General features: G+C 42.7%; 1 protein-coding gene and 1 long non-coding RNA gene across 2 annotated transcripts in view; both read left to right on the forward strand.

Annotated features, from left to right (window-relative positions):
• Positions 1–16,500, forward strand: part of LOC126481897 (nephrin-like) — a gene marked incomplete at its 3' end in the record, with an annotated part of 714,415 nt that extends 697,915 nt beyond the window's left edge. The window contains exons 11-12 of the mRNA XM_050105855.1: positions 8,596–8,892; positions 16,397–16,500. Of these exons, the coding sequence (XP_049961812.1) occupies positions 8,596–8,892; positions 16,397–16,500 (401 nt within the window). The remainder of the gene's footprint in view (positions 1–8,595; positions 8,893–16,396) is intronic.
• A 97-nt stretch (positions 16,501–16,597) lies between these two features.
• Positions 16,598–18,242, forward strand: part of LOC126481558 (uncharacterized) — a 47,721-nt gene continuing 46,076 nt past the window's right edge. The window contains exon 1 of the long non-coding RNA XR_007587589.1: positions 16,598–16,693. This is a non-coding gene — a long non-coding RNA (uncharacterized LOC126481558). The remainder of the gene's footprint in view (positions 16,694–18,242) is intronic.

Raw genomic sequence — 18,242 nt, forward strand, 5'->3', positions numbered from 1 at the left:
GTCCACAGATAGGAAGCATCTCTATTAACTGTTTTCGTGATTTGCAGTTGCTCCCGCGGCCAACCAGATCTACATATTTATCCCGAATTGAACATACATGGGACCTCTCGGATGTCAGTTCCCTCCCAGTGTCACTGTATAGGACATCAAGGTCCAGCTACAACAGCTGAGGGCCACCTTGCCCCAGGAAAGGACACAACGTTTTTACGGCACCCTTCCGCACTGAAATAGATCATACATCCATATCGGCTGCAAAGTCGTAGATATACAGAGTGAACAGGAGTTGGTAGGGGTGCTGCAAGGTAGAGAAATAACTGTTAAGAAAAAAAATCGCCATTTCCGAGCTAATTAGAATTGACATTAAAATCAACAAGTTACGTGAGCAAATTCAGGCGGCCCACCGAATACAATTAGTGTCAGCCTTTACTCATAGCTTTGAGGATAGCGCACGAGACTGTGTCTCTGGTTCGATCGTTACTACCGTCCCATGTCCAGTATTTGTATTGCTATGTTGTTCGGTTTTAGGAGACCAAACGAAGATACCATCTACGGCGGGCTGCTGTATAGGATCTTACTGCCAAATTCCTTGTAAATGTGACTCGATATTATCGTCAGTGCCGTAACATCACATAATCTCTCAACCCGTAATATTACATTTTGTTTCCTCCTACCCTTCTGGGTGCTTCACCTCTTTTGTCAGGCAGTGGTCACAGTGAGAATCTCGTCATGTGAATAACGTTTATGGTTACGGTGGAGAAATAAGGCCTTGTCACAAAAGTAGTAAGAACTTGATATTTGCTACTGAAATAAATTGCCTCAGTAGACTTTCAGAGTTCTCGGCCTCTTTCGACTAGCTGAAATCTTGGAGAGATAGGAGAAGGATTTGAAAAAGTTTCAGGTCTTCCTTGTTTCGCCGTTGTATTTGCATATTTGTATATTCTGTTTTTAACTTTGCTATCAAAACATCTTTCATAGCTTTAACGAAATGAAACGATCTGTGTAGAAAGGCGGACTTTCTAAAGAAAATTTCTGAAATTACCTTTAAAGTATGTACACAGAAACTGGAAAGTAATAAGAAGTAATCTGCAAAGGAACCGTGGACATGGTACTACATAAAACCCAATAAATGTAAGGATCGAGGCTTCTTAGAAGCGATGTTCACGTGATTGTTATAAGATGGATTTATGTTACCCTCTTTGTTTCCAATATATCTTGCTGTTGGTGTCTTTTGACAAGGGACGAGAATTACTTCATCTATAATCAGGTAGCGTGATTTCGTGTCACATTCTTGGGAGTATTAGCGACAATGATTACCCTATGGCAGTGTACTTTTATAAAATAACACCGTAGGAGGAGAAATCAATTGGAGAAACGCCGAATAGATACGTTACGTGACTTAAAATGTAATATTTCTCTCAGTATGTTAAATTCTTACGATAATTAAGACAAGCAGTTGTGTCAAGTAAAATGATATACCAAGCCTTGGGCCGCAAAAGTCTGGAATAGCTTTTATATTGCACGTACAGGGCCTACTAATTTCAGCAAGGGCCAGTTACGAGTCCAGGATCATTCCCGGATTAGTCTACGATAATTAAGCAATCTGGTGCGGACTTCTAATGCCATACGTAGGCTACATGGTATGGCGATCTGAAGCTTCTACCAGAACTATAGATACACTAACATGTTACTGTTTTCGGAAGTCATGGTGCTGCTGCTCACCAGCGTGTCACTTACCGTAATGATACTGAGAAAAATAAAAAATATGATTACTTTTTAAGTTAAAAAATTCCAGAATAGGAGAAGCGTGGGCATAAGGCCCATTGCTGACGAAGCGGCCATTTCGATTTGTTAGTCCATATAGAGCTGCAGTCGCATGAAAACTGCACAGTTGTGTTACTCGGAACACATCGAGTTCCGCTTATCGATTTGAAAGAGACAGGACGTCGTGTTTCTCGTAGTCACGTTGTGTGTGGTCTTGAGACCCTCTCATGTAAGTTAAGTGCGGATTTAATATAATTATTAAAAATTTACATAACAGGTTACGTTTTTGGAACTTAATTGTGTTGTAAAAGTCGTTACTTAGCAATCAATTCTCACGTCGGCCATTGCTTCATCGGTGGCCTTCGCCTGCTGAAAACACCTTACGTGAAAAGGCGTCTAGGAGACACAATAGACAGCCAGTAGCCACTATATCCGCAGTGATGCATACATTTTCCTTCTGTTCCTACTGTTATTAATGTGAACAAATGTTGAATACTGACAAGAAAATGGTGTCTGGAGAGTTTCAGTCATTTTTACATCAAAAGAAAGAAAGCAAATTTACGACCATCTGTTATTGGACAAGATTTCTCGGTATTTGAGGTAAGGATCTACTATGCACAGTATTTTAATTGTCCGAAAGGAATAAATTTTCTCTTAATTTTAATAAGGAAACCTGAATGACTGGAAATGGATGGACGGCTGGTTTCTTGAAACGGTTTGCTACATTGAAAATGACCCAGGATATGCAATGTAGGCCTACGAACAGAGTGCTTTTACTGGTGAGGATTAACATGACTGTGTGGAGACTGTGCCTAAAATTTCTGGAAACATTTCACCTTACTTTTTTCCGGTAACAGTAAGTAATGGGTTTTGGAAAAAAATACATAATAATTGTAAAGTATAGTTAACGTATGGTTTTTACACAAATAACTTATTTCGTCTCTCAGTACAAATCTTCAAAGTTAAAACTGTTTTTCTCAATTTATTTAGGCCTATTTAGCAATGTGGCTATTATGCGCTACCACGTTGGGCACAATGGGGACCCGTGGATTTTTCAAATTAGTGATTATGTAGGTGCTTTCCTTTTGTCCATCGAGAAGGGAAAAAGTAGGGAAGATAAGACGGTAATCTGACTATACATCTTGTGTTGTTAAGAGTTTCTAAGTTGGTTGCCACTCAGCTACAGAGATCATCAAACCTTTGGCTTGGTGTTACGTCCGCTCTTCCCCTACAGTGCTATGGTCTATGCAGAAAACTACATATGATAACTGAAAGATATGTCAATACCTCTATCTGCACATCTATTGCATGAATTTTGACACTTTACTGCCACTGAATTGTGTTTCAGTGGATATAAGTCACTGTTTAAACAGCGGACTCCAGTATTTTAGTTCGGTGGGCTCCAAAGCTAAAACAGACTTTCTGAATTATAACAAACTGCCGCACCAAGTGACACTGGTTTGATTAAAATATCGTTTATTTTTGGATTATCCTCTTCTTTGAGCGTACTATTTGTGTTGTGGTTGTTTCTACTGAGTCTGAGAAAACACCTACGTCATCCACGAACGCTAAACGTTCTATTTGTAGGTTGTTCCTTTTATATCTTTTCAGATACGTTATTAGTGACGTTAGGATGTCCCTTTGTCATACTATTATTATTAACCTACTCTAACTTCCACATTGGTTTCTCTTTCTCCTAATGACATTCTCCATTCCCTATGAGTTTATCTGGAATTCAGCTCTACACTTTACTTTGAAAGTGGTGTTATGTAGCCTCTGTATTTTGTTACTTAGCATTAGCGAAACAATTTCAGAGGGTTTATTCGTCTAGATTTGTCTACTTCTGTTGTCCGCCTGCAACGCCCACACATTCGGCTTGCTTAAGTCGCGTGACCCACAAATCTCGGAAGCACAGCCATCGGTTACTAATTCTGCCGAATGGAAATGGAACATATACAGCACAGTCCCTCGAAGGACAATGACAACTCACCCGACTACAATCTCTTTAATAAGGAATTATTGGCGAATAAAGGGATTAAATTTGGTCATGACTTTTCAAGGAAATACGTACTTACAACTGGCTGAAATTTAGCTGCCTGAAATGAAATTGTACAGTTTTGCAATAATACGGTCGCCAGTCGATCTGGACAAACTTAACTGCAATAAAAGTTAATTACAGAAACGCTGTGCGTAACTAACGCTGTGCGTGTAGCTCGATTATGCAATTTTGTAACGTGCTTGCTGATGCAAATATTCCCTGCGATTACTGTACTGAATTTAGCATGCCTGAATCACTTTGCTCAATAATAACTGAACTTTATTAGTACAGTTAAAACGTACTGTGAACACTGTAACATTGAAATGAACTTGAGCACAAGCATACATTGACGTCGTAGTACACTCTATTTATCCTGACATATTTATTTTCTGATGAAGTAAGTAGAACAGGGAAATAAAATAACCTCTTGTCTGATGGACCCTCAGCTTTCATAAGGTCATAATGTGACATCATCTTTACACTTTACACTTTACACTGACAAAATTAGCTACAAATTGTTAATCTTCTGATGGCTACGTAAGTTCACGACAAGCTTTTTTCGGCATATGTCCTATTACCATGTGTACCTGTTGACATTACATTTACAACCACTTTATTCTACGTCTGTGTAACGGTAATATGAGATTTTGTCTTATATTATTCTTATGTGTAGTGGAGTGGCTTCCTCAAATCATCTTTGAACTTAAGTTATTTTATTCACTGTATTGCTAACACAGGTCACATTGTTACTTCAATAATAATAGTGAAATTTCGTATCGTTTTGTGACAGTTGTAAAATGAGAGATCGTTCATATGTGAATGTAATAGAACGATGAGATATTATGTCATCTTGTACTTAAGTTTAGCTGGAATGACATCCATAAATGATCTTGGAAAGTGTTCTTTTGTGTAGTGCGCGGAAAGTAAGTATGTGATCTATGTCAGCAACATAGTACATAAAAGAACTTACGTTCCAAGATGATTTATGGACCTCACCCCATCTAGAAGAGAATATAATATGAAATCTCATAGTACTTGTACATAGACATGGAACAAAATGAAAGATAAATATAACGTCAACAGGAACACTTGATAATATGCCGAAACAACCTCGTCGGAACTTACGCAATCAACATGAAATAAACAATTTGCAGATAATTTTGCTAAAAGTATAATGGACACTAATAAAACTTTCAAACGACTGTAAATCACTATGAAATACCAACTGCTGGAGCAACATTGAACTGCTTACACATTGAGATCAATACACAACAAAATAAAATTAAAAGCAATTTTCCTTCAATAGTTATTTAGTGCCACCATTCAAATTAAATAATGACTTGCAAGTATAAGAATACCCAACTGAAGGCCTGTTACTGTGCGAGGCATTACAGGCCAAATACTGCTGAGTCGACAGTATACGATATGAATACACACATGAATCGAATGGTCGAAGGTTCTTATCACTCGGAAATTGCGAATTACGAATGTAACATATAAATTTATAAATGAAAGACTGCTATTAAATAGAATCTGCAGGTACTATTTGAACGACTTCAAATGATGAGTATGATAGTGGAAGTACTTTTGAGAATGCGGTATATTTCTGCAAAACACTTATTGGTGTCGATGGTCCAGCAATTAAGTAAAATATAAGTTGAATAACAGGGAAACAATAGATCCCTACTGCACGTAATGAATTATGAACAACAGAAAAGCTCGCGAGATATTCACTTATAAACGCACAGTACGTCTTCACTGTAGAAGCCACGGAAATCTCACAAGTTCACAAGGCAGCACTACGAAATATTTCTATCTTCCGCGACCACGCGCAAATTGCTCCACTGTCCAAGTCTATCCCGCAACTGTGCGTCCGCCGCGCCGTCGTGTCCAGCACTCACTCCCGTGTCCTGTTCCGTACTCTCGAACTCCCTTCCATTCACCTCGGCAGTCGCCTCCCTTAGCAACGAGCGCTGTGATTAGCTAGAGCGCTCCCTCCACTTCTCCAAGTTAACGTACACTCACAAATATAAAACACTTTCGAAATACTGGATTTACGTTTAAATAAGTTGAAATTAAATAAATATTCCTACGGCTGGACCATAAACACGCTCTAACACACATTATTAGATACTTAAACAAATTAAATAAACATATATCAAAGGAATAGAACAAAGGGTAGGCCGGTAGCCTAATGTCTCTGTGCTTTCTAAAACACACTAAATATTTAACGAATTTCTTCAGGAATAGTATATATCGGATAAAAACAAAGACATAAATGAATAAATATGTTTATAAGTATGCTGCTACCGTTTTTTCGTGTTAACTGTGGAGTACTTATGGCCTGACGCGATCGATAGTAATCGGCCACTTTGACCTCCAATAACTCATGTATTATTCAAGTTACATGCCTGTAATTCATACCAATTTAAGTTTACACTAATAGCTTTCTAAAGACACGGATATCGACAAAATAGGAAGAAGCGTTTGTATTTTGGAAATTCGTTGCTGGGTATTACTTGTATAATTTACCGTCAGATACTAAAGTTTAAACTAATAAATATATTGAAACTCTGATTACACCATCAGAATCGCCGTGCAAATAATGGTAATGTACATGTTTCTTTTAGAGGTATCATGATATTAATTTCTATACGAACTGTGAAATGTCTACCATTAAAGTTTGACGAAGTCCGCCATCTTTGGCACTCCGGGCGTGTCTCCTTCATCAACATAGTGTCTGCATGGAATTCCCAGCCACGCGGCTGGACCCCTCTCGCTTCGGCCAGCGTCTAGCACCACGTGGTCAGCCTGCCGAGAGGCCAGCGCTCGCCAAGAAGCTAGTGCGGCCACTGCTTCCTCCGAACTTATAATATTTTGAGGGCGCGACGACTTGCCCGTTACCTCACACAACTAAAAGCCATAATAGTGTAGCGGCACCAGCGTTAAGCAGTCCGTCTCTTGCAGCCATTTGGTATGCGAATCATCCGTTACAATCATCAAAGCACACTGACGAAATCAGCAAGTTGTATTTGTGGCATGCTGTATTCAGTGGGGGCTCAGGTTTTATTTTTATCGACCCCAGGCATGGGTATGATCACAGCGTCTTCCTCGGAAAGACATTAGGTAATCGCGAGGAATCGAATCCGAGATTTCCTTGTGAGCAGTCGTCAGTATTAACGACATGACTGCGGGTACGCCAAGGTTACAGTAACGCAGTCCGATCACGTATTGCAACAGTCACTTGCATCATATTACCTTAGGAATGACGTAATCCTGAAGCACAAGAATATCTACAACTACATCTACATCCATACTCAGCAAGCCACCTGATGGTGTGTTGCAGCTACAAGCAAATCATTCATAAAGCAGATTATTGCAGCTATGCAGTGCGAACAAAGTGTAGTTAGTTTGTCATAATTATATCAATCTCTGTCTTCCCCTACAGTTTTTACCATTAACTGCTCTTTCTAAGATCATGAAAGTTGTTGCCTGACGTCTTAACACATATCCCTCACCTTCTTCTAGTCAATGTTCTCCACATGACCTCTCCTCATCGATTAGGCGGAGAACCTCCTCATTCGCTATTTTCGACATGTTTCTGTAACAGCACATCTCGAAAACTTGGACCTTCTCTTTCGACTTCTTCACAGTCCGTGATTCACTTCCATACAATGGGGTGCTCGAAACTTACCTCCACAGAAAGCTCTTGCTCTAGGTAAGGCCGATGTTTCATCCTACTAGGCTGCTTTGGACAATTATGCTCTTGAGGCCAGTGAGAGACTGCTTTTCGTTTCTTCCTTGCTTCGCCTATCATGGGTTATTCTGCCTCCAAGGTAGCAGAATTCCATCACCTTGTCTACCTCGTGGTTCCTACTTGTGGTGGTCACTGACTGTCTCATTTCTAGCGCTCCTCGTTAGTATCGTCTTTCTTCGGTTTACCATCAGTCCATATCCTCTGCTCGCTAGATTATTTTTTCTTTTCTACTTAATATTCCTTTTAGCTCATTCTCACTTTCAGTGATGATAGCTGTGTCACAGCAACTCCTGTCATTGATATCCTTACTCCCAGAATTTTTGTGACAGTTCTAAACTTCTCTTTTATTTCCGTCGCTAATAAAATAAGTTGTGATGTAAACAGTTTTGCTTATTCGCTACAAGAAGAAAGAGCTTGCATTAAGAAGGGCGTTAGACACTGATGCAGTCTTTCTCCACTTCTGTCCAGCACCTACGTAGAACATCCAATAGCGTCTCAGAGTGGAGGTTATGATTGTTTAACAACTGTAAGAGAAGCGATCACCCTTTCTAAGACATAGTGTCAATTGTGAGACTTGGTTCTTGGTCTTCTTTTCTTCTTGTTCCTTCTTGATTCTTATAAAAACTGTGTATTACCTGTCTTTCCCTACAGATTAAGCCGATTTTTCTGATAATTTCGAACAACTTGCACCATTTTATATTGTCGAACCCTTTTTTGTAGGTGGACACATCGTATTAACGTGTCCGTGCGAGCTTCAACTTCGGTGATTTTCGCATCACTATACGTGGAAGAAATTTATGAGTCTGAGTCTTCTTGGAATCCGCCGAATGTGCTGAAGTGCTCAAAGAAACTACTGTTTCATAACTTTCGTATTCGGAAACAGTAAGTTGCTAGAATGCGTGAGGACTGTTAAACAACCAATAACTGCGGATCGCCGCTGCTGCTCCCATTTTCCTCTTTGCATCTAATTACTAACAAGACACGTTCTTAGAGCGTGGTTACAAGTAAAACACACTGTGCATGCTACGTTTGTGGGCAGGTCGTCCCGACCCGCCGCACAACTGCAGCATCGTGAACCAGACAGCGGACTCGCTGCACGTCGAGTGCTCGGAGGGCTTCGACGGCGGGCTGCCGCAGGAGTTCGTGATGGAGGTGTACGACGCGGCGTCGCAGACGCTCGTCGGCAACGTGAGCTCTCGCGCGCCCGCCTTCACCGTCAGCGGCCTGCAGCCGGGGCTCGGCTTCGACGTGGCGCTGCTCGCCGCCAACAGCAAGGGCCGCAGCCGCGCCGTCACCCTGCACGCCTACACGCTGCAGCCCGCAGAGCGGCGAGCAGGTACTCTCCCAGAAACTTTTTCTTAAGGTGGCTTTCGGTACGTGTCCACGCATCTCCACTATGAGCATCAAAGAATCCCGACACCAGGCTGAAAATGACTTAAAAGTTCGAGGCGCCCTCCATCGGTAATGCTGGAATTCAATATGGTGTTGGCCCACCCATAGCCTAGATGACAACTTCCACTCTCTCAGGCATACGTTCAATCAGGTGCCGGAAGGTTTCTTGGGGAATAGCACCCCATTCTTCACGGAGTGCTCCACTGAGGAGACGTATCTATGCCGTTCGGTGAGGACTGGCACGAAGTCGACGTTCCAAAACATCCCAAAGGTGTTTTGTAGGATTCAGGTCAGGACTCTGTACAGGCCAGTCCATTTCAGGGATGCTGTTGTCGTGTAATCACAACGCCACAGGCCACAGGCCGTGCATTATGAACAGGTGCTCGATCGTGTTGAAAGATGAAATCACCATCCCCGAATTGCTCGTCAGCAGCGGAAAGCAAGAAGGTGCTTAAAACATCATTGCACACTTACCCTGTGACAGTGCCACGCAAAACAACATGGGGCGCATGCCCCCTCCATGAAAAACACTACCACACCGTAACACCACCGCCTCCGAATTTTACTGTTGGCACTACACGCACTGGCAGATGACGTTCACCGGGCATTTGCCATGCCCACACCCTGCTACCGAATCGCCACATTGTGTTCCGTGATTCGTCACTCCACACAACGTTTTCCACTGTTCAATCATCCAATGTTTGCGCTCCGTACACCAGGCTCCGTACACCCAGCGAGGCGTGACGTGTGGCTTATGAGCAGCGGCTCGAACATGAAACTCAAGTTTCCTCACCTCCCCCTAACTGTCTTAGTACTTGCAGTGTATCCTGATGTAGTTTGGAATTCCTGTCTGCCTATTACACATTACGATCCTCTTCAACTATCAGCGGTCTCTGTCAGTCAACACAGGAGATCGGCCTGTACACTTTTGTGCTGTACGTGATCCTTCACGTTTCCACTTCTCTATCACATGGGAAACAATGGACCTAGGAATGTTTGGGAGTGTGGGAATCTCGCGTACAGACGTATGAGACAAGTGACATCCAATCACCTGACGACGTTCGAAGTGCGTGAGTTCCGCGGAGCACCCCATTCTGCTCTCCCACGATGTCTAATGACTACTGACTTGCTGATATGGAGTACCTGGCAACAGGTGGCAGCACATGCACCTAATATGGAAAACGTATATTTTTGGGGATGTCAGGATACTTTTGGTCACATAGTGCATTTCAAATGTGGAGTAGCAGTTGTGACGATAATAACACAATACCCAGTCACCGAGCGGAAAAAAATCTCCGACCTGGTCGGAAATAGAAACCTGGCCCCTTCAGTCAGCAACCTGTCTTGCTGATCGGGCAGCTACCGAGGCAGACTCACAAACACTCTCACATACCATTTGGGAAGTGATGTTTTAACTGCGATGGAAGAAAATGCATTCTGATAAGATAGCTCCATGTATTTCTCTGTCTCAGCAACCCCATATGAATGTTAGTTTCTTAGAATCCCATCTGGTCCACTGGCGAAAAATGAAGATGCGCTTTTCTGTGGACGCATATGGCAGCTTTTCCTACGGTAACAACTAACGCGCTGAGTCCGACTGACGCAGTAGTAGTCAAACTACTTGAAAAAGAGAGGAAGAAATGTGTTTGTGGCAGTACTCATTGACAGCTATGCGTATTTAGAGGATCAGTTTCACGAACAGTGTACATTAACAACTTACGTTGTTACGTTCCGCTAGTGTCATCTCGGGGTATGCGATACTGCTGGCTACTTCCTGGAATATTCAGACTGCGTGCTGGACCGATACTGGAACTCGAGACCTTTGCCTTTCACTGGCAAGAGCTCTATTGACTGTGCTACCCAAGCACAGCTGACAACCTGTCCTCACAGCTTTACTTCAGCCAGTACCTCGTCTCCTACTTTACAAACTTCACAGAAATTCTCTAGCGAAACTTGTAAGACTAGCCCTCCTGGAAGAAAGGAGAAGAGCATTTGTCCGTGAAAGGCAAAGGTCCAGAGTTCGAGTGTCGGTCCGGAGCACATTTTAATCTGCATGGAAGTTTCGTGTCAGAGCACACTCTGCTACAGAGTAACGTTTCATTTATAACCTATTATGCCGATCATTCCTAGTTCTCTACTATTTGCATACTTTATACAAAATTCCGTGTGAAAAATAAAGGAAAGAATAGTTACAGTCAAAATAGATTAAATCACCTTCAAAGTAATCACGATCAGTGATAACAAACTTCTTCTGAATTCGCACGAATTATGGTGGTAAAGCATTATTGGATATACACAATGTCAACGAATGTTCATAAACAACTATGCTTCTGTCTTTGACTACCTTCAACCCATGTGCTCTCATTCTAAAAGACAGCCGCTGTTCATCCGCAAGTGTCTGTCTCGATAGTGTCATTGCAAAATGGAGCACAAAATGGGATAATGTAATAACGGGAAGCTTTGCTTCAGATTAGGAAAACGGCAACGGAGACTCATGGAAAGTTAGTTCAAGTGCACGCTGTTAAAGCAGTGAGTTAAAACTGTGTGAGTCGCTTAAAGGCTTTAGCGAGGGAAAGGTTGGTGTCGAAGATGAGCCGCGTTTGGGTCAACATGTGCAATCCAAGGCAACGTTGAAAAAGTGCGACGGGCGCTCGAGGATGATAGACGGCTGTCTTTGATAACGAGATCAGAAGAGATGAAGATAAGAAAAGCCTGTGTAAGTGCTATTGATCAAGAGCATGAGCAGACGTTGCTGATATACAACACACCTGACCACGTTGCAACGGCCGATTTCACGAAATGCGTCTGGTGACGATTTCCTACAGGCTAAAAACCAATATCAGAAGTTTATTGTACGTAATGATGCTTACTTTGAAGACCAATAAAGATGTTTTGCATGTAACTCATGTTTACTTCATTTTCTGAGACTATTCACCGATAGTTTTAGACGCATCTGGTGTTCATAAAACAGAACATCTAGCGCGCTAGGTTACGAATCACGAAGGTGAGCCAGACAGGGATCGATTCCGCATATCGAATTAACGACGGGGGCTAGTACACCGGTAAGTCTGGGTGTGGTACTTAGGTTGTTTGCCATGCTGGTTTAACCAGATATTCTGTAATATTCCCAGAATATGCCCCAGGGAACACACAGATTGTTGAAATGCTTTGAAAGACAGAACAATTTAGTAAAGGGTACAACAATCAGTCCCAGAAAACATTTTTGTATGTGAATTTCTCGGTCACTGAGTGGCCATCTTCAGTGTATCAAATGTAAGTTAAAACATTGCAGCCAGTTATGTATTTTTACACGTATAGTCTAGTTGGGACTGTGTGCGTGTATGTGGTTTTAATGTTTTAACTTATATTTACTGCACTGTAGGTGGCCACACAATGATGGATATCTAGATATGCAGTGAAGATTATTTGCGACTGATTACTGTACCCGTTACTTCTTTAAATAAATAGGCTAAAGTCACTGTACACAACAGTTTCTCAATGGAATCAAACCTGATAACACAGAAGAAAGTTACCAAGCTCCACAGATGACGCATACGAGTTCCCTGCCGTATGTTACGTTGTCGACTGTAGAGTCACGAAGAGCATACGGTCACCACGTTTAATAATAAAAGGAAAGTTTGGGAAATGCTGAAAAAAAAGCAGTACCGTACTAGATGGGATGAGCGCTAAGGAAAGAAATCGTGAAAGAAAGCGTAGTCTACGAGTGTTAAGTATTAAATAACGAGTGAGCATCACATATGACGAAAGGATTTGCAGGAATTTCGTAATACAAATCGGAAGCAATTGTTGAATCATAGAGCTATTCAACTCTAGCTAAACTGAAAACAAAAATTACTTAGAACGGCAAAAGTTCTTAAAAATTCTAACACTGAAATACATACCATAATTTGGCAATAAATACTTCGAGGAAAAGGAAAACCTTGTGTTGACATAATATCAGAACTGGAGATTTGCTCCAGATCTTAACTAGACGTCTCAAATACGAGAAGACTTCGGAAAGAAAGTCACATGCGCCGTCCGGCTCTAAGACCATTTGTTTGAAGAGATAACCTATTCTGCATTTTTCGTGAACACAGTTCTGTTGTGCTAGGGATGACAAATACATCACACTGTAGAACTGAAACTGTGCGGCAACTGGAAGCGCACTCTGAAGTTGAAAACCGCAGGATAGTAAGGTTCTTGTGCGCAAGTCTCTATTGCACACGTATTTACCGTATTACTCTGGCGGTATATCTACCAAATGCAGTGTTGTGTCCAGCCTTAGTGAAATGTTGCCAACGATTTGAACAAGCCCGCGCAGACATCGATTATGTCGATCGGGGCGTAAGGCCACTGACATCGACCACATTCGCAAGTATCCGATGAAAGAGACGTTCACACAGTCGTTCTGGAATGACTCTGTGACTAAGGTGGGGAGGGGGGGGGGGGAGGAGGAAAAGGAGGGAGGGGGATTTCTCTTGTAGAGGCGTTGAACTATTCGTAGAATGTTGTTTACAGGGACTTGGTGACTGTTTAAATGGAAAAAGAGTCGCATATCTGTGGTACTTCTGAAGTGTAATGCTGCATTGATAAAAGTTGGTTTGTAATTATGTGTAACTTACTGTTGGAAGTCCCCGTCGTTTATTTCCTGAAAAATAAGAGCTTATCATAATAATGTGAAACCAAGCCGGCCGGAGTGGCCGAGCGGTTCTAGGCGCTACAGTCTGGAACCGCGCGACCGCTACGGTCGCAGGTTCGAATCCTGCCTCGGGCATGGATGTGTTTGATGTCCTTAGGTTAGATAGGTTTAAGTAGTTCTAAGTTCTGGGCGACTGATGACCTCAGAAGTTAAGTCCCATAGTGCTCAGAGGCATTTTTGAAACCAAGGCCGTGTTTCACTTATTTTTGTTTAATATAGATCCTTCAAAGGAGGAAGCTTTTGTTTTTCTCTCTTTTCATTCTCCATCGTCTACTGCACGCATTATATCATCCAGTTTTACAATAATTTCGCCATGAATTTTACAATTGTGAAAGTTTTTTGTAATTAGATGCATGCATTACAGAGCTAAAAATATAATACATGGAGTGATTCAAAACGTTTTATACATACTGGAGGGGCTGACAAAGCAGTCGAAATACGACAACTTTGGAACATGAAATAATAGGCATCGAAGTAATCCTGAGACAATGAAAGCTTTGGATCCTCAGAAACAGCGAGGAAAATTAATGTACAAGCACCCTGAGGTGGGCAAAGGTAGTGTATCGTTTACTCAACAATGTTGTATATTACAGAAGGTGTTTAAAATAGCGACCAAAACATCTTCGTATCCAATTATGGCACACTCTACAAACTACTCAAGGCATCCCACGAACCTAATTAGACTCTGCAAGCTTTCTGGCTATAACAGTCTGAGAATGTACCATTTAACATGCATTATTAGGTGTTAATGCAACTAGACGGGGCACCTGCTACTTCTTTGAGCATATCATTGCAACAGACGATGGAAGGGGAAGTCCAATTACATGCCCCCAACTCCTTGCTGATCTAACACCACATGACCCTTCGGTTTGCTTTTACAAGACCAAGCCTCGTATATGTGATACCAATGTAAGTGTATGACATTCTCACCAGGGTACTAGAAGAGTCTGATGAGGTTCATGCGACACCTAGTGCACCTCTTAGAGAGAGTCAGAAAGTTCTACGGGGATTTTATGCCTGTACGAAATGTACTGATTGTCATTTTGAACAACTTCGGTGATGTCCAACATTTTTCAGTAAAGACTATATTATCTCTTTTAAACATAACGTTCATGTGGATTGACTGTCCTCGGTGTTCCTGAATTTCCAAGCTTTCATTGACTCAGTATTACTTGCAAGACCATACTTTTCTGTTGTTGCACGTTGTAAGATAAAAAAAGACGTACAATAAAGGAATTATCCGAGATGGACGGAAATTGGTAGATGTGATGTGTCTATGCAGGCAAGCAAACGATTATAATTTCAGAAAAATTGTATGATTTAGTCAAGAGAAAGAGCTTCCCAGACTGAGCAAGTCAGAAACGCGTTGGTCCATCAGTGGCCCGTATGCAGCCAAATGCTCGGCTTAGCATTGATTGACATAGTTGTTGGATGTCCTTCTGAGCGATATCGTGCCAAATTCTGTCCGATCTATACATTGAAACGTCAAAATACTGAGCTGCTTGGAGGGCCCTTTACGTAATGCGGCGAACATTTTCAATTGGGGAGAGATCCGCAGACATTGCTGGTCAAGACAGGATTGGCAAACACGAAGAGTAGTAGAAACTCTCGCCGTGTGGATGTGGGCCATTGTCGTGCTGAAACATAACCCCAGGATAGCTGACCATGAATGGCAAGAAAATGAGGCGTAGAATACCGTCGAAGTACCGCTGTGTTGTAAGTGCATCGCGAATGACAACCAAAGATGTTCTGTTATGAAAAGAAATGGCACACGGGACCACCACTCTCGGTTGTCGGACGATATGGCGGGCGTCAGTCAGGCTGGTATCCCACTAGTGCCGAAGTGTCTCCAGGCACGTCTTCGCTGGTCATCGGGGCTCAGTTCGATGCAGGACTCATCAGTAAAGACAATTCTGCTCCACTCAGTCAGCATATAGACTGAAGATGCGTCTGAAGACGCCCCGGAGAGAGTTGGCATACCATCCTAGCAGTCTGGGGTGTCTTTATTTTCATTGCAGTATTCCTTTGTTATCATCCGCAGGAGCCATACGGCACAGCGGTACGTCGATGATATTCTGCTCCACGTTTCGTTTCCATTCAAGGCAAGCCAGCCAGAGATTACATTTCGGCAGCGAGAGTTTTTACTGCTTGTCGGTCTCCTTGGCCGGCGAGGTCGCCAGACCTCACCCCAACTGAGAACGCTGGGAGCATTATGGGCAGGACTCTCCAACCAATTCAGCTGGGGATTTTGGTGATTTAACGCGAGAGTCGGACAGAATTTATCACGATATGTGCCAGGGGGACACCCAATAACTTTGTCAATCAATGCCAACCCGAAGAACCGCGTGCCTAAGGGTCAGAGATGGACTAACGCGTTTTGACATGCTTAGTGTGTGCAATTTGTGAAGTTGATTCTCTTGAATAAATCATCAAACTTTTCTGAAATTGTAACCATTTGTTTGTCCGTACATGTACATCACATCTACAGGTGCTTTATCATTTTTTATTACTTCTTTTTACACTTCTCTACCAGCTCTTTCAATTTATGCTCAACCTTTCGAATCATCCTGTAAATGGCATCGGAGTAGAGATACCTGCAACGTTCCAGCTGCGACAGTTCTACGACGACGGTACATCGTCGGCTTTACGTGGTACTTAGCTTTCTGCTCTTACTCATGAGTACGGTACAGAAAATAGTGCGCTGGCACGGATGTAGCGAGGTGACGCGGCGGCGCGTGTGTGCCGGCAGCGTCGGCGGGCGTGGGCCGGCTGGCGCCGCTGCTGGGCGTGGTGGCGGGCTGCGCCGTGCTGGCCGTGCTGCTGGCCGCCGCCCTCGCGACGCTCATCGTGCGCACGCGGCGCCGCCGCCGGCTGCGCGGCTACGACAAGGCCGCCAACTGCGACTCGGGGCTCACCGACGCCTACAGCTCCGGCAAGGAGGCGGCCGAGGCGGCGGCCGTCGCGGCGGCGGCGCCGGGGGCCGGCGTCGCGGGCAGCCGCGACAGCATCGACGACAAGAACCCAGACGTCGTGCCGCACAACAGCGGTGAGTCCACTAATGCAGCACGGGAAGGTGGCGAGGAACAGCGGTACTCATTCGAATTAGGAGGATTGCATTATAGATGGTTATTCACCTACCCCCCACTGATGTCTTTCTATGCAACCCCCGGTGTTGTAACTGGCCTTCGAAAACCACACGTGAGATGCCGGCCGGTGTGGCCGAGCGGCTCTAGGCGCTTCAGTCTGGAACCACGCTACCGCTACGGTCGCAGGTTAGAATGCTGTTCTAAGTTCTAGGGGACTGATGACCTCAGATGTTAAGTCCCATAGTGCTCAGAGCCATTTGTACCATCTTTTTAACACGTCAGATATTCATATTCTCTCTCTCGCTAAGCAGTGTTAGTACTACAGAAAAAATGAACAAGCCTTATTTCTCAGAAATGTAATGTAGTAAAATTTTTCTCTGGAATACGTTTTCGCTGGAGCCGATGGTTTTCGAACTGTTCAAGAAAAATGCACAAAAGTGATCAGCAAACGCACACCAACCCCACAGTGACCCTTCACTATTAAGGATTTCCAGGATGCTGCACGTGGTATCCCTCCTACCACTGTACAAACATTCCAGACTACTCGATCTACCCACAATATTCAACGTTTTTGGTCTGTATTGACAGGGCTAATAGTCCACTACCATATTCGGATATTTCGTTAACATCGTTGCTGCAGATGTGACAGTGAGATTAGTGAAACAAAAAACTAATTTTTTAAACGTAACGAATGCACTATTTTCGTTGACATTTCGATCCAAACTCGACGCTTACAAGCACCACAGTTTCGAAGTAAAAAATCCAGATGAATACAACAGTGCAATCGTTTATTTTAAGCAGTTAAAATTCACAAAATTGTAAGCAGTTAAAATTAACAAAATTGTTGGATAAAATTTTCACAATGATCAGTTTTACAATTTTTAAGTCCTCGAATAAGCCAGTGGCGTAATAAGACCCGTCAATTAAGATCGAAAATTTCGTATGTGAGAAATAATTAGAGACGTCGCATATTTTTGTACAGTGCTAGCAGCGAGTGCCGTGAACAATATACTAGAAATCCTAAACTGTGGCGGCCGAGTGTCACAGTGGGGGTGAGTTTGAAGTCACATTTGGAGTTTTTTGCTGATAACTCGAAAACTATGGTCTGTACAGAAAACGTTAAATTTCCTATAAATAGATCCAACTCTAATTTCTGTAGGACCGTTAGTTTGTACGTACTGTGCAAGAGAATAAAAATATCTTACGTGTTTTTAAAGGCCAGGTATAATATTGGGGGTGCATAAAACAACATCGGCAGGGGCAGATGACTCACCCTGTATAGTACAACCAAATATGTTCACTGGTGTTACTATGTGAAGTTTTGCCTGGACAATTTGCTGTCGTATTTATTGTTAAGTGAGCTGAGATTACTATTCACACTTTCTGTGCCGTTAGGATGCTACAATCATTTTTTTTAATAATGCAGTAGTTTCATTTACATCTATAAGGCACCTGGATAGACTTTAGAATGAACTCACCTTATCTGAATACAGTATGTGCAGTAAATGT

The sequence above is a fragment of the Schistocerca serialis genome, chromosome 5, assembly GCF_023864345.2.
Source record: "Schistocerca serialis cubense isolate TAMUIC-IGC-003099 chromosome 5, iqSchSeri2.2, whole genome shotgun sequence".
Classification (NCBI taxonomy): Eukaryota; Metazoa; Arthropoda; class Insecta; order Orthoptera; family Acrididae; genus Schistocerca; species Schistocerca serialis.